The sequence below is a fragment of the Brachycentrus maculatus genome, unplaced genomic scaffold (assembly GCF_059751285.1).
Source record: "Brachycentrus maculatus isolate JH-2025_06_01 unplaced genomic scaffold, ASM5975128v1 h1tg000142l, whole genome shotgun sequence".
NCBI classification, from domain to species: domain Eukaryota; kingdom Metazoa; phylum Arthropoda; class Insecta; order Trichoptera; family Brachycentridae; genus Brachycentrus; species Brachycentrus maculatus.
The window spans coordinates 1,201,687-1,217,700 of record NW_028280895.1 but is presented as its reverse complement, the minus strand read 5'-3'; the positions used below and the strand labels follow the sequence as shown (position 1 = coordinate 1,217,700).

The 16,014-nt window shown below is 38.7% G+C and overlaps 1 protein-coding gene across 1 annotated transcript in view; it reads left to right on the top strand.

Annotated features, from left to right (window-relative positions):
* Nucleotides 1–16,014, top strand: part of LOC148308990 (putative multidrug resistance-associated protein lethal(2)03659) — a 54,721-nt gene that overhangs the window by 22,724 nt on the left and 15,983 nt on the right. The window contains exons 7-15 of the mRNA XM_088260742.1: nucleotides 2,084–2,645; nucleotides 4,145–4,439; nucleotides 5,682–5,917; nucleotides 7,627–7,740; nucleotides 10,012–10,256; nucleotides 11,941–12,258; nucleotides 14,672–14,798; nucleotides 15,381–15,531; nucleotides 15,661–15,897. Coding sequence (XP_088116868.1) covers nucleotides 2,084–2,645; nucleotides 4,145–4,439; nucleotides 5,682–5,917; nucleotides 7,627–7,740; nucleotides 10,012–10,256; nucleotides 11,941–12,258; nucleotides 14,672–14,798; nucleotides 15,381–15,531; nucleotides 15,661–15,897 — 2,285 coding nt within the window. The remainder of the gene's footprint in view (nucleotides 1–2,083; nucleotides 2,646–4,144; nucleotides 4,440–5,681; nucleotides 5,918–7,626; nucleotides 7,741–10,011; nucleotides 10,257–11,940; nucleotides 12,259–14,671; nucleotides 14,799–15,380; nucleotides 15,532–15,660; nucleotides 15,898–16,014) is intronic.

Sequence of the window (16,014 nt, the reverse complement as noted above, 5' to 3'; positions counted from 1 at the left end):
AAGGATAAATAAAAGAACAGATCCCTGATTTTTCTCGAGGTCGGTAATTAGTCCGCGCCATAATCATGCCCTATATCTGTCTCACTCTTGACGCTACCAACGCCAGTGGATAAGAGTGACACACGATGCGTGCTTTGATTTATTTATGTTACAATCTTATTTGTTTATATTACGATATATTTCAAGAATAATATGACACACGTGTATTATAGAATACCAAAAAGGCACAATGAATCCCATTGAACATTTTTGTTTAGGAAAATAAATCGTTTCTTAACTAAATACATGATAAAAGTAATCATTTAAAAAATGGCAAAATACCGCCGCGCACGGGCGTCTCTCAGGAACAAAGTTAACGCGGTTAAAAGGTTAAGGTGTCCAGATTTTGTAAGATCCCTTTGTATAAAATCGACAGCCCCTACGTAAAGTACTCCATCTGCAGATCTGTTACTTTACAGGAGAGAGCTTAGAAGGTTTTTTCAACGTATTCTTTTTTATTAATTAACGGTTTTATCTGAAATTCTAAACTAGTATTATTCTTTCAAAAACATGATAAAATAATGTATTAAATCGTTTTAAAACTTTATGCTTTGTCAAAATTAAGTAGTTAGCGTTTTAAGAGTTTAATTCATTTCGAAAATTCAATGTAGATAGCGTCTTATACGTCTGAAAACTAGGTGTAATTTATTTTATATGTATTTTTTGTTTGTTTATATTTGTAGATAACGGTCAGTTGATAACATACACCAAATATCTCCAAATTGACAAAAATGTAGTTAGGGCACTTTACGTAGGGCATGTCAAAATGTTGAATGCTGTTGAAGCCATACGGAAAATATTACATACCTTTTTATTGGATTTAAATTTTGTACTGACATTTTTTGGTGGAATTGCATTTTATGTAATAAAATAATGGTGAAGATGTCGGACCAGTCTGATGATGTCTGTAATGACGAAATCCGGTCATGGGTCAAATAAGATATATCGCTCACTTCTTTCAACAACGTCATACATCAAAAAACTTGATTTTTCAGGAGAACGTTTTTAAAGTTTAAAAATATAATACAATGTATTAAAAATAAATATCAAGCCACTTACTGAACTATTTATGTGCAACAGGTCTTTTTAGGTAAAACCTGAAGGTTTTTTTCTCCATTTGAAAAATATTTAGTATATTTAAAAAAATAATTAAACAACACCTTTTCTTCAGAATGCAAAAACAACACTTTCTGCCCTGTAGTGGGTAAATATTAAGTTTAAAATATGCCGCTTTTACTGGGATATAGTACATTTTCTGGGCATTCCGAAAACATGCACAACTGAAAATTGACGATTTTTGATATATGACGCTGTTGAAAGGAGAGAGCGACATGTATTTACAACAAAATTTACATCCATTCATTTTTTATTCATTTTGTTGGCCTGTGTAATGCTTACCTCAGCCTAGATACTTTATGTTCTATTCATATTATTTTTTGATATCTCATCAAAGATGAAGAAGAATATGGAAGTTTGGGCATTTACGGGGCTTACGACCGTCATAGGCTGGTTTAAGTGATCACATTACACACATGTAACATTTGACATAATGTCAAAAAATAATATGAAAATAACTCCTGTAATTGGAGATCCAGATTTTGTGAACAAGTATTTGGACACACTCAAAATGTTGTAAATAAATTATCTGGTCAAATTATAAGCTTAATAATAAAAATGAAAATGGTATTTTCCAGGGTTTCTCATGTGTGTGATTATAATCCAGGATTCGGATCTCACATTCTAATATAAGAGTTTCTGCTTAGTAAAAAGCTTCATTACATCTCACCAATAGATGTCTCTAGTGAAGTTCTAGTGATTCAAGAACAAGGTTTCTAAATTGGTTCATATATATAGAACTTCCAAGAATTTGAGTAGTGTGGTTGTCAATAATGGGTAGAATTGGTGAATGTTATACGTGTGTAAAGTGATCACTTAAACCAGCCTATGACGGTCGTAAGCCCCGTAAATGCCCAGACTTCCATATTCTTCTTCATCTTTGATGAGATGTCAAAAAATAATATGGAAATTATTTTGTGTTTTCTAGAAAAGAAATGAAATTGATAAAACGTATTTCGTGGATACGAGCCCTGACCATCAGCTGCATAAAGCTGAACACGAGAATCTCCATATTTATAACTATCATCGCTTACATCGTGTTTGGGCACAAGATAACCGCCTCCAAGATTTTCGTCCTGTTCGCTCTCTATGATTTGATAAAGTTGACAGTTGTCGAATTCTTCCCTCTGGCCATAATGTCGGTGCTAGACGCGTACGTGTCCGTCAAGAGAATCCAAGACTTCTTGCTTCTACCGGAAGTCCCGAAACTCGAAAACGAAATAGGCGACAAGCAAAACGGCAATGCTCTTTCGTCGGAGCAGAAAAACAAAGACAAGAATATCAGCTTCGAAAATGGGGCCATCATTCCGTACGAGGGAGACGGCCTGAAAGTCCGCAAGACCAGCGAAGAGAACGGAGTCAAGTTGAGCGAATTTGGGAAGGCCATAGAGCCGGGACTCGTCATGGAAAATGTCAACTCCGTTTGGAAAAGTGTCGATCCGGCGGGAATGGAGAAAACAACAGTCGCTTTGGATAACATCAATTTAAAGGTATGCTCATTTTTATATAACAGTATATGACTAACGCCGCCCGCCTCCGTAGTGTAATGGTCAGCGCGCTCGGCTACCGTTCTGGAGGTTCTGGGTTCGATTCCTGGGGGGGGTCAAATAAATTTAAGTGATTTTTTCACTCTAATATTTATTCAATATTACCCTGGACTGGTACCTGAAGCGGAGGGCTGATCACCTTTCCTCATATGTTTACGATCAAGATAACACTGCGTTTATATGATGCAATGCCCTATGTGCCATTGGGGTGCGGATAAGGGTTTGAATTTGAATTGAATATGACTAACTCTTAACCATAGTTTCCCATCGTTTTCGGTCTATATGGACCCCGAGTGTAAAACTCTGTGCTGGTATCTACTTGTAGGGGGTGGTCTATGTCAGCAAGAAAAGTAAATGGGGATCCATTAAGCCGATCCTAGGAGATAATTGCCAATATTAGGCATTGTGTAAATGTCTTGCTATACAGATCATTTTAAACTCATATTAATAATAATCTAATATTCTTCTCCTTATTATATAGGCCTCTTCCCCTTCTTTCCATTTCTTCCGGTCGGTTGCTACTTGCAGCCAGGTTCTACTATGTCATCAGACCATCTCTTTTGGGGTCCTCTGACACCTTTTTCGTTCTCCCAAGGTCTCCATCGTAAAATTCTTAGGGTCCATCTTGTGGGGTCCTGTCTTGCAATATGTCCTGCCCATTGCCATTTGAGTTTTGCCACGCGATCCATGATATCCTCTACTTTGGTTCTTTTCCTGGTAACTTCTTTTCTTACTTTAGGCTTCTCCTTCCTTGCTCATTTAGGGTAAACTCTCATTATCCTCAGGTTGTAGGTCTTTCTATCATATACAACGTCACCTAGATCATGCCTTTGAACCATGTTATCTTTCTGTACTACCCGTGAATTTTTTTGGTCTTCCTCTAGATCAGTGTTCCTCAAACTTTTTCTATTCAAGGTACACACCTACCAAATTAAGAAATTTCAGAGTTGCATATTTTTACCATATTATGGTAACATATTTAACATATTATGTTTAATGCGAAATGTGAGCCTATTTAACTGAGCACAGGCAATCAAAATTTGGAGCAATTGTGTTATTTTCACAAAACTAGACTTTTTCCGTGGCACACCAACTAATCACCACGGTACACCAGTGTGCCGCGGCACACACTTTGCAGAACAATGAAGATCCATGGCAATCGCGTGGTTTTATTGGTAAGAAATAATGTTTTCTTGAATGTTTTCCACAGATACTTTGTGGCACATTTTATAAACTTATTATGATTAGGATTTAGGATTTTTACGGAGTGTGTGGAAGTTTTTGGTGAGAGTATTTAATGTTTTTAATGTTTTTGAATTAAAATAAACCCTGATGATGACAAGGTTCTTGTCGAAACCGGTAGGTTGAATTGTATTAATAAAATACAATTTATGGTTAAAACTAAGTTATTTTATTTTATAAAGAAATAATGTTGTTTTTAGGTGTTTCCTGGAGAATTAGTGGCTCTGATCGGCCCCGTGGGGTCCGGCAAGTCTACGCTGCTGCAGGCGGTGCTGGGCGAGGTGCGCGCATCGCCTGGGTCGCGCGTCTGCGTGGGCGGCGGCGTGTCCTACTGCGCGCAGCAGCCCTGGCTGTTCGAGGCCAGCGTGAGGCAGAACATCCTGTTCGGGCGCGCCATGGACCACGCGCGCTACCGCAGCGTCATCCGGGCCTGCCAGCTTGAGAGGGACCTCCAGGAGCTGCCGCACGGCGACAAGACCATCGTGGGAGAGAGAGGTAGCGCATATCCATTCCTGTCCACTCCCAAAGGATGTAAAGATCACTAAACCGCATCGATACAGTGTCAACTTGATTGTCAATTACTTACTTTACTTTTCATTGGGCTCTGGCTTCATCTTCACCTATGTGGATTGCATCTTTTGGGATTAGTTTTCATCATTTTTGTGTTCATTTATTATTGGTGCCTCAACTTGTGATGAAACATTAATCGTTTATATGAAAGAGGTGAAAGTTTGAGCATCCCATGGCTTACCTGAAATTTTACTGGCTTGTTCACATTAACTGGTGTGTAACGTTCACCATTCTGCCCATTATTAAACATTCATTTGCATTAATTTTTGAAACTTGTACAGGGTCATTAATTTTTGAGTTTTGAAAGAAATTTTTTTTATGAAAATTTTATTTCATTATAAAGTTTGGACTGAAAGTCAAGGGTGATATTAAATAAATATGTGAGTGGAAATCAGCCATATTTATTTTGACCCCCTTGGGAATCGAACCCGGGACCTCCAGCACGGTAGCCAAACGCGCTGAAGCCTGACTTCTGCGTTACGGAGGTGAACAAAAATATGCATATATAAATAGAAGATATTAACCGGATCCACGCGGCTCGCATAACCGTATGTGTTTTAACTAAACATGCCCCATACGCGGCTGACATAAGCGTATGTGTTTTTACATTGCTCCAAGTTTCGAACCTCAGTTCAACTTAGAGGGATTTTTTCATGGTGTGGATAAAAACTTTGGATAAAATAATACGTCAATCCTTGGCCTTATGACATCTGTTGAAATATCTGACTAATAATTTGTAACATCACAAGGATAAATAAAAGAACAGATCCCTGATTTTTCTTGCGGTCGGTAATTAGTCCGCGCCATAATCATGCCCTATATCTGTCTCACTCTCGACGCTACGCATCGCCAGTGGGTAAGAGTGACACACGATGCGTGCTTTGATTTATTTATGTTACGATCTTATTTGTTTATATTACGATATATTTCAAGAATAATGTGACACAAGTGTATTATAGAGTACCAAAAAGGCACAATGAATCCCATTGAATGTTTTTGTTTAGGAAAATAAATCGTTTCTTAACTAAATACATGATAAAAGTAATCATTTAAAAAACGGCGAAATACCGCCGCGCACGGGCGTCTCTTAGGAACAAAGTTAACGCGGTTAAAAGGTTAAGATAAGCAATTAGTGAATTGTATGTAAAATGCGTTGTTACATTGCAGGCGTGTCCCTGTCGGGCGGGCAGAAGGCGCGCGTGGGGCTGGCGCGCTGCGTGTACGCGCGCGTGGCGCTCTACTTGCTGGACGACCCGCTGTCGGCCGTGGACGCGACCGTGGCGCGCGCGCTGCTGGGCAGCTGCCTGCGCGGCCTGCTGCGCGGCGCCGCCGTGCTGCTCGTCACGCACCAGGTGCAGCAGCTGCCCAGGGCCGCGCGCGTCTGCCTCATGGAGGCCGGCAAGGTGGGCCTCATGGTTCTATACATTTCCACAAAAAATTCTAACACTGCAATAAGTCAATTTAAGTGTTTTTGTTTGGATTGTTTTCTCCACATTTCATCATGCTTATTTCTTAATTTGATATTAAGTAGATAGAACACAGGGCTGCGGGCATCTGCCTCACGGAGCCCGGCAAGGTGGGCCTCATGCTGCTGTGCAATTCCATAATAAACTCTTACACTGAAAAAAGTCAATTTAACCATTAGCCAGCCATTTGATGTTATGTTGATAGATTATAGGGCCGCACGCATCTGCCTCATGGAGGCCGGGAAGGTGGGCCTCTTGCTTCTGTGCATTTCCACAATCAATTTTAACACTGCCATAATAAGCCTAAAACATTTGGTGCACTTGTTCTCGCAGTGTTCCCATATGGATTCGAGACATTTCTTCTTCTAACCATTATCCGCACCCAATGGTGCATAGGGCACTGCATCGTATTGACGCATTGTTATCTTAATTGAAGGCAAGAAAAAATCAATGTAACAGATGTGGCTCAAAGAATCGCTGAACAAAAGTGGGACTAGGCAGGTATATAGAATACCCATAATAAGTGTAACTTGGATTACATTTTTTAACAGCTTATTTACCGCGGTGGCAGCGCCGTCTGTTGAACGTTACAGCAACACACGCAATACTAAACATTCTCTCAGCGGACAGCTACATACTCTCATTTAGCATTTAGATATTGCATTATTACTTCATAGATTTTTTTATTGCTGCTCAAGCATTACAAAATTTCATTGGGTTTATTTTAAATCATCGTACATTTTAATGAATATTATTTTGTTTTTATATGAATAAAAAATAAACAACATTTTGAGTGTGTCCAAATACTTGTTCACAAAATCTGGATTATCTCCAATTACAGGAGTTATTTCATCAATAGATGTCTTTAGTGAAGTTCTAGTGATTCAAGAACAAGGTTTCTAAATTGGTTCATATATATAGAACTTCCAAGAATTTGAGTAGTGTGGTTGTCAATAATGGGTAGAATTGGTGAATGTTACACGTGTGTAAAGTGATCTTATTAAACCAGGCTATGACGGTCGTCAGCTCCGTAAATGCCCAGACTTCCATATTCTTCTTCATCTTTGATGAGATGTCAAAAAGATGGTATGGGTACAAAGAGACGTAGAGAACCTGAACATATTGTGAACCATGAAATCGACATGGATCTTCATTGGAAGATATATAGAGGCAGACCAAAAATTCATAGATGCTACAGAAAGTTAACATGATTTGAAGGCATGGCCTAGGTGACGCTATCCATAGTACAAAGACCTACAATTGGAACTTGAGGACGAGGAGAGCTGACTTCAACCTACTACAAAAACGATAAGATGGTTTGGAGCCAGTAAGAAGATATTATAGGTGCCTCGACTTATAACAACAATCTTGAAACATAAAAAAGTATACAACATTTTGAGTGTGTCCAAATAAAGAAGCTTAAAGAACTTCTTTAGAACTTCCAAGAATTTGAGTAGAGTGGTTGTCAATAGTGGGTAGAATTGGTGAATGTTACACGTGTGTAAAGTGATCTTATTAAACCAGCCTATGACGGTCGTCAGCCCCGTAAATGCCCAGACTTCCATATTCTTCTTCATCTTTGATGAGATGTCAAAAAATAATAAATATATATTTAATAATATTGTTTTTTTTTTCTCAATTTTTAGATAGTATTCCAGGGTTCATACGACCAGTTGCAGGCTTCAAGATCCAATTTCACGGAGTTACTGCCTTCTGAATCGGACCAAACCAAAGACGCAACCACCCCAGATGACGCAAACGTAAGCGCATCATCTTTAAATTCAAGAAAAATTCAAAGCATCCGCTTCATTTTCAATATGACCATGTTTCACCTTCTCGCACGGAACTAAAATGGCTTCACTTCAATCAGCGCATAAATCTTTAATCTCTCACGCTACTTTATAATATTCTTCATAACCCCAATGCACCTAAATATTAATATATGTATAGTGTATTTAAAACCAAATGCCGCCTACACAATGCCTGCATTGCTCCTGTTCTCTTATACGGCTGTGAAACATGGCACCTTACTAGGGCCCAGAGCAGCCGTGTACTAAGCTTTGAGAATAGGTTTGCGGAGAATCTTAGGCGTGCGGTGGTTTGACTTTGTGAGGAATGAAGAGATAAGGCGTAGGACGCAGCAAATCTTGGTCACAACTTTCGTCAAGAAAAGGCGATTCAGTTGGCTTGGCCATGTACCACTGCTGACAATTCGTCGGCAGTTCTCGTCAGAACTTCGGGACGCGGATCTGACTTGGGAGGATGCAAGGGAGCTGGCAGCCGACAGAAAAGCCTGGAGACAGTTTGTGGACTCCATATGCTCCACCTAGGGAGCGGATATGGTTATTGTTGTTTGTGTATTTTATTTATTTGTTCGGGAATTGTACAGCTTACATATAAAAAAAAAATACAATAAACAATAGTTACATTAACAAAAATAGTTACGTTAAAAAAAAAAGCCAACTAAACAATTTATGTTTTAAAACTATTAAAAAACATTCAGAGATAAAAAAAATGGTATGGTATAAAATAATAGATTTAGCAGGAAGGAGAAGGAAAGGAGAGGAATTAATGAGGGTGGTTAAATTTATTTTTTTTTCTAGGTAAGAAGTGTAAAAATAAGAATATATTTATAAATATACATACATACATATACATACGCATACATACACACATACATACATATATATATATATATATAAACCCTTATCCGCACCCCAGTGGTGCATAGGGCACTGCATCATATAAACGCAGTGTTATCATGAAAAAATCACTTATATTTATTTAAACCCCCATGGGAATCGAACCCAGGACCTCCAGAACGGTAGCCGAGCATGCTGACCATTACACTACGGAGGCGGACAGATGCCGTGCTTTGCGTACACGCGGCTTAGTACTGCTCCTTTTAGTAGCACGCAGGTCGTCCTTTGCAGCGGTCGTGTCCCTATGCCAGCTATTGTGGCTACTTGTGATGTATTTTTTTTTCACGTTTTCAGATACCTACCAGAGCTAACATTATAAAATTGTTACATTTCAACTTCAACTATGGTCAATAAAAACAACATCTAAAAATATTGAAATTTTTACTATTTTTACATTTTACATTACATTTTCATATGGTGTACAAAATACATTAGCTCCATAAAGATGGGGATTGACCAGTCATCTCGTCGTTATGTAATACGTTACGATGCGAGCATTCGTATAGTCAGTACAGCGTTCCGAGTGCTCCATCCGAAGTCGGATGCTCGCCGCGAATGTTACGTTATGACGAAATGTGGAGGTCAGTCCCCACCTTAAGGGAAATGTAAATTTAGCTTGCATTTGACATTATTTATGAACAATTTACCTTTACTAGGAAAAAAATGCTATGTTTTCGAATTAAAAATAAGTTTTTAAGCATTTTCCGCAAACAATGTGTTAAGAAATTTTATAAAATAATACAACTTTGTTTTAACCACTTTTTCCCACCGGTTTCAAAAAGAACCTTGTCATCACCAGGGTATATGTACTAATTCTAAAACATTGAAATACTCATAGTTAGGTTATAGATAATTACCCTACTCTTACGATACCAAAAACTTTCACGCACTCCGTACGCCATATGAAAATGTGATTTTGATTTAAAAAACGGGAAAAAACTCCTAAATGTTGCTTTTATTGAGAATTGTGCAGCGAATACGTGCACTCCGGATGACAACATTGTGAGCTACAAATGGAATCATCCAAAAACAGTATAAAGCCGCGCGCGCATACGTAAAGTGCAGCACACACACCTACTGTGTGTAATTTTTTATAGGAATAGCAATAGGAAAAATATTAAAAATAGGACTGTTACTTAAATTCAATTGATTATTCATAATTTTTAAAAATAGGTTAAAACAAAGTTGTTTTATTTTATAAAATGTGCAACAAAGTATCCGCGAAAAACATTCAAGAAACGTAAAGAAATTGTTCAGATTGGAGTTGGCGAATTGGTATTGTAATGGGAATAGTTTCGGAGCTGTAATAGGGGTGGTGTCTGGTTCCAGGAGATCTCGCGCCGAGGCAAGCGCCCGTCGGTGAGCTCGCTGACCTCGGTGCGCTCCTCGGGGGCCCTGCAGGCGGAGGGGGGCGAGCGGGGCGCGGAGATGCAGGCGGGGGGCGCGGTGGACCGGCGCGTGTACGCGGCCTTCTTCCGCGGCGCCGTGGGCACCTGCAGCCTGCTGCTACTGCCCGTGCTCTTCCTGCTCTCCCAGGCTGCCTTCTCCGCCTGTGACCTGTGGATCAGCCAATGGTAAGCTTCCTACCCTTCCTTCATCTTTTGATCAACGTCTATCTATCGTTACAACATTTTGAGTGTGTCTAAACTAATGTGTAAAGGCTTCTCCGTCTTATTCCTCATTGCTAAGGGTTGTGACCCTTGCAGAGCAATGACTCTTCTCCAGTTATCCCTTGAGTGCGCTGCACGTAGCGCTCCAACCACTGAGGTGCCTGCTGCTGCCTTAATTTGATCGGTCCACCGTGTGGAGATCTTCCTCTCCCTCTCTTTCCCTCTAGGCTACCGATCACAACTAGTCGTTCCAGGCTATCCTCGTTGCCACGCGCAACGTTTCCAAAGAACTGGAACTGTCGGGTACAGATATTGGCCAGAGTCAAGCCATCTAAGCGTAATTCCTGGCGAATGGACTCATTGGTGCGTTTAGCAAATAGTCACAAATTAAAAACAGTAGTTTTGACATAAACTTAAAGTGATGCTTTTTGCCTACACATGTATCAAATTAATACAATTTTGCGGCATTCCGCATCATTTTCAATCACCGTATGTTTGTGTTTTAAAATGATGCGGAATGCGTCGAAATACGTGTCACAGTAGATTTTAAGAAATAGTGGTATTTACTAAGTAAAACATTAATGAAAAACAAATAAATATGCTTTAATAAAAGATATAAAAAAAATCAACTAGGTAGGTAATCAATGCTAATGTGCAAAGGCAGATAGCCGCATGATAAAAACAGTAGTTTTGAGATAAACGAGTTTTAAAACATGTATCAAATACAGTTTTGCGGCTATTTGAATAGTGAATATCTCGGTAAAGGAAAGAGATAAAGCAAAATCTGTGATTGTGTATGATAGAGGCTAGTTATAAGAATACTTTAAGCCGTGTTAAGCCAAACAGCCGCAACTTGAGTTATGGCTAGTTGCCTCTCTCACTCTCTGGTCTCAATCCTGCGGATTGGTCTGTAGCAACAGATGACATCTCTTTCACCATTCTCGCCTATTTTCGGAAGTCCTCTTCAGCTCCTCATACATCGAGCAGCCCATGTCTTATGTACTATACAGTACATATATGTAATACATATCACCGGGAGGGGAAAGTTAATGTTATCTAACCATCTTGTCTGGGACCTACCCACGCTTCTGCATTCCGATCTAGGCCTCCAGTCAAGCACCCTTTTTATGTTATATAAAGAGTAATACGAGTAATAGAACGAGTGTTTAACTAATGCATTCTACCCGTCCTAACCTATGGCGCGGAAACAATGACTCTGACCAAGCAATCTTCCCATAAGTTGCAAGTTGCACAGAGGAGCATCGAGCGAATTATGCTTGGAATAACATTAAGAGACAGAAAAAGGAACGATTGGATCCGACGCCAGACACAGGTCTGTGACGTGGTAGAGCGAATTGCTTGGCTGAAGTGGAAATGGGCCGGTCACATAGCCAGAATGACCGACGACAGATGGACGAAACGCGTTCTGGTGTGGAGACCGAGGAACCAGAGGCCTCAAGGACGTCCACCGATGAGATGGGTGGACGACATCAGGAAGTTTGCTGGAAGACAATGGATGGAGACGGCGCAGGATCGGGAGGAGTGGAGGCGGAAGGGGGAGGCCTATGTCCAGCAGTGGACCTCAACGGGCTGATATGATGATGAAAGAATAACAAAATTAAATAAAATTTAAATTCTCTCTTTCCAGGGTCAACATGGAAGAACTCGCAAACGCTGTTACCGAATCGTCTGATGCAAACGTTACAAAGGCTGCGGAAATGATTCCGGAAGTTTCTGGCGTTACGGAAACATTAGCCACATACATTACGGACCGGGCTATTTGGAACTCTTCCGACTGGTCTTCACTGTACGTCGGAGACAACTCCTGGAACTTGTCCCGGGAATCCAGCGTGTACATATACTCCGGACTGATCCTTATAAGCGTCTTGCTAATATTGAGCAAACTGATGGTGTTCTTCAGTATGTGCATCAGAGCTTCTATAAACCTCCACGATTTGATGTTCAAGTAAGTCATTCTGCCTCTAAAGTGTAGTGGTTACTATGTTGGGCTACCTGCTGAAGGTCTCAGGCTCAATTCCCAGAGGAGTCTCAATAAATATAACTGTTTTTTCACTCTAATATTTATTCAATATTACCCTGGACCCAAAGCGCTGGTCTGATCACCTTGATTTCATATAATAAATGATCAAATTATCATTGAATAAATTTTTTGAGTGCCCTATGCACCATTGGATGTAGATAAAGTCAGTAATATAGTAGTAGTAATATTAAAATCTAAAGTGGTTTTACTCTAATATTTATTCAACAGTTTTAGTGCTAAGGTATTTTCTTAAATGTATGTTAAAATTGCCAACTTTTTTGCAAAAATGGTCCTTTTTTTTGAATTACCTAACGTCCAAGTGACTCTACTCAGGCTTAAACTTTTTTATGTTTCATAACCCATACCTACTTGCGAGTGGATTTACTCTTTATGTTTAAAGTTACTATAATTTCATGTAATTCATGAGTTAAAGCTCTAGGCAAAAACACTCACTTAAAAAAATGGTCCTTTTTATTATAGGTGTGTGCAAAATCAACAATTTTTGTTTTCAAATATTGACCGATTTTAGTATTTCTTTCTGGTATTGGTGGAGAACATATCAAACTACTCAAATAAAACAGAATTTTGTAACAAACAAACTAATTTATTTTTTTAAAATGCAATCTGTGAAAAAAAGTTAAATTTTCATTCGCAAGGATGTGTCAAGCTCGTGTCTAATTGGCTCGTCCTTGAGTTTTCACCTATTGGTGAACTTTTTAATTTCATTGTCACTCTCTCTACATTGAGTAAAACAAACATTTCCTTGCTCTTTCAGCATCATCATTGGATGAATCCAACATTGTAAGGGCGAAAACAAAAAGTTTTTACGAAACATGAATTTGTAATTTTACCATATCGCTCACTCCTTTCAACGTCATACATCAAGTTGCGCGTAAATGCGATCACGTTAAACTATTGTAGTTGCTTTTTTCAAAACCGGACTGCCAGACGGTAAATTCCGTGTAGTGCACAAGCGGCTTAAGTCTAATTAAAAGGAAGAAAAAATCATTTATTTTCTCATTTCACCCTTTCCAAAAATATTACAGTATTTCTGCAATACAGTAAGTCCTCTGCTAACGTGATTAATGCGTTCCAAAGGTTTTCATATAAGTCAACAAAAAAAATTGTGGTACATATATGGTATGTATAATATGCACCAATTTCATGGATATAGTTCATATCACTCACTCCTTTCAACAACGTCAAATATCAAAAAACTTGATTTTTCAGGAGATTGTTTTTAAAGTTTAAGAATATAATGAAATGTATAAAAAAAAATATCAAGCCACTTTTTGAACTTTTTACTGTGCAACAGATCTTTTTATGTAAAACCTGAAGGTTTTTTCTCCATTTGAAAAATATTTAGTATATTTAAAAAAATTATTAAACAATACCTTTTCTTCAAAATGCAAAAACAACACTTTCTGCCCTGTGGCGGGTAAACATTATGTTTATAATATGCTGCTTTTGCTGGGATATAGTACATCTTCTGGGCATTCCAAAAACATGCACAACTGAAAATTGACGATTTTTGATGTATGACGTTGTTGAAAGGAGTGAGCGAAATTAAACATTACATAAATTTACAACATTTTGAGTGTGTCCAAATACTTGTTCACAAAATCTGGATTATCTCCAATTACAGGAGTTATTTTCATATTATTTTTTGACATCTCATCAAAGATGAAGAAGAATATGGAAGTCTGGGCATTTACGGGGCTAACGACCGTCATAGGCTGGTTTAAGTGATCACTTTACACACGTGTAACATTCACCAATTCTACCCATTATTGACAACCACACTACTCAAATTCTTGGAAGTTCTATATATATGAACCAATTTAGAAACCTTGTTCTTGAATCACTAGAACTTCACTAGAGACATCTATTGGTGAGATGTAATGAAGCTTTTTACTAAGCAGAAACTCTTATATTAGAATGTGAGATCCGAATCCTGGATTATAATCACACACATGAGAAACCCCGGAAAATACCATTTTCATTTTTATTATTAAGCTTATAATTTGACCAGATAATTTATTTACAACATTTTTAATGTGTGTCCAAATACTTGTTCACAAAATCTGGATTATCTCCAATTACAGGAGTTATTTTCATATTATTTTTTGACATCATGTCAAAAAATAATATGAAAATAACTCCTGTAATTGGAGATAATCCAGATTTTGTGAACAAGTATTTGGACACACTCAAAATGTTGCTCCTATGTTCAGTTAGAAGGACAGTATCATTGGCATATCCCTAAATGAACAAATGTGAAAATTTGGGACGTTTGATTACTATCATTATAATTAACAACATTTTGACATTATTTTAGGGGAATAACGCGTGCTACCATGTGGTTCTTCAACAACAATGCTTCCGGAAGGATATTGAACCGATTCTCTAAGGATATGGGCGCCGTTGACACTATGCTGCCAGCTGCGCTTGTCGACTGTATTGGGGTATGTATTTATTTACTAATCATTTTTAAGGAAAACCATACTATATTATGGTATATATTTAGTAAATTAACACACCTCTGCCTCCGTAGTGTAATGGTCGGCACGCTCGGTTACCGTTCTGTAGGTCCCGGGTTCGATTCCCAGCGGGGGGTCAAATAAATAATAGCAATTTTTTCACTCTAATATTTATTCAATATTACCATGGACTGGTACCTGAAGCGGAGGGCTGATCACCTTTCCTTTATGTGTTAACGATCAAGATAACACTGCGTTTATATGCAGTGCCCTATGCACCATTGGGGTGCGGATAAGGGTTTGAATAAGATAAGCCTCACCCGCTCTCTACCAAAAGTATGTAAAAGACGCTTTTAAGCATTTCCCGCAAACAATGTCTTAATTTTTAAAAGTTGTATATGTGTAGTGCTGCAACAATTCTGTCCATATCTTAGTTGAAACTGACAGATGGTGCTGCCATCAGTTGAGAGCTTTCTTAAATAAATAGCTTTTTCTCTTGAATATAGGTTAGAACAGTGATAGAATTCTTAGAAAATTACTGATTATTTTTTTTATTTTCATTTTCAGTTTTTCCTGGAGACTGTTGGCATTCTGGTAGTGGTGTGTATACTGAATTTTTGGCTACTCATCCCCACTGCCCTGGTTGTTCTACTATTAGCAGTCGTCAGAAGTATTTACATCAAAACTGCAAGAAGCCTAAAGAGACTTGAAGGCATAAGTAAGTTTAAATAATTTAAAAAGCGTATGTTAAATACAAATAAATCAATTGAAATTGAATTTAATTGTTATTCCTTTAAAGGAAAAAAAAGCAAATACTCAGATTATAATGTTTTTTTTCTGTCCTCAGGTAGGTCACCAGCCTTCACTCACGTGAACGCGACCCTGTCGGGGCTGGAGACCATCCGCTCCTCCGTGGGCGCGAGCCAGATCCTCACAGCGGAGTTCGACCAGCACCAGGACCTGCACTCCTCCGTGTGGACTCTGGTCATCAACTCCAACCGAGCCTTCGCCTTCTACATGGACGTCATCTGCTGCTTCTATCTGGCCGCTGTCACTTACAGCTTCCTGCTCTTCACCTCCCAAGGTACCGAGGTTATGTTAAAAATTAAACACTTGTACGCTGGCTAATCCTTCTCAAAAACAGGCCACAATGCCTGAACCGAGCAGAAGAAGATGAAGAAGAGAGTGCTCCTCTTTGTTG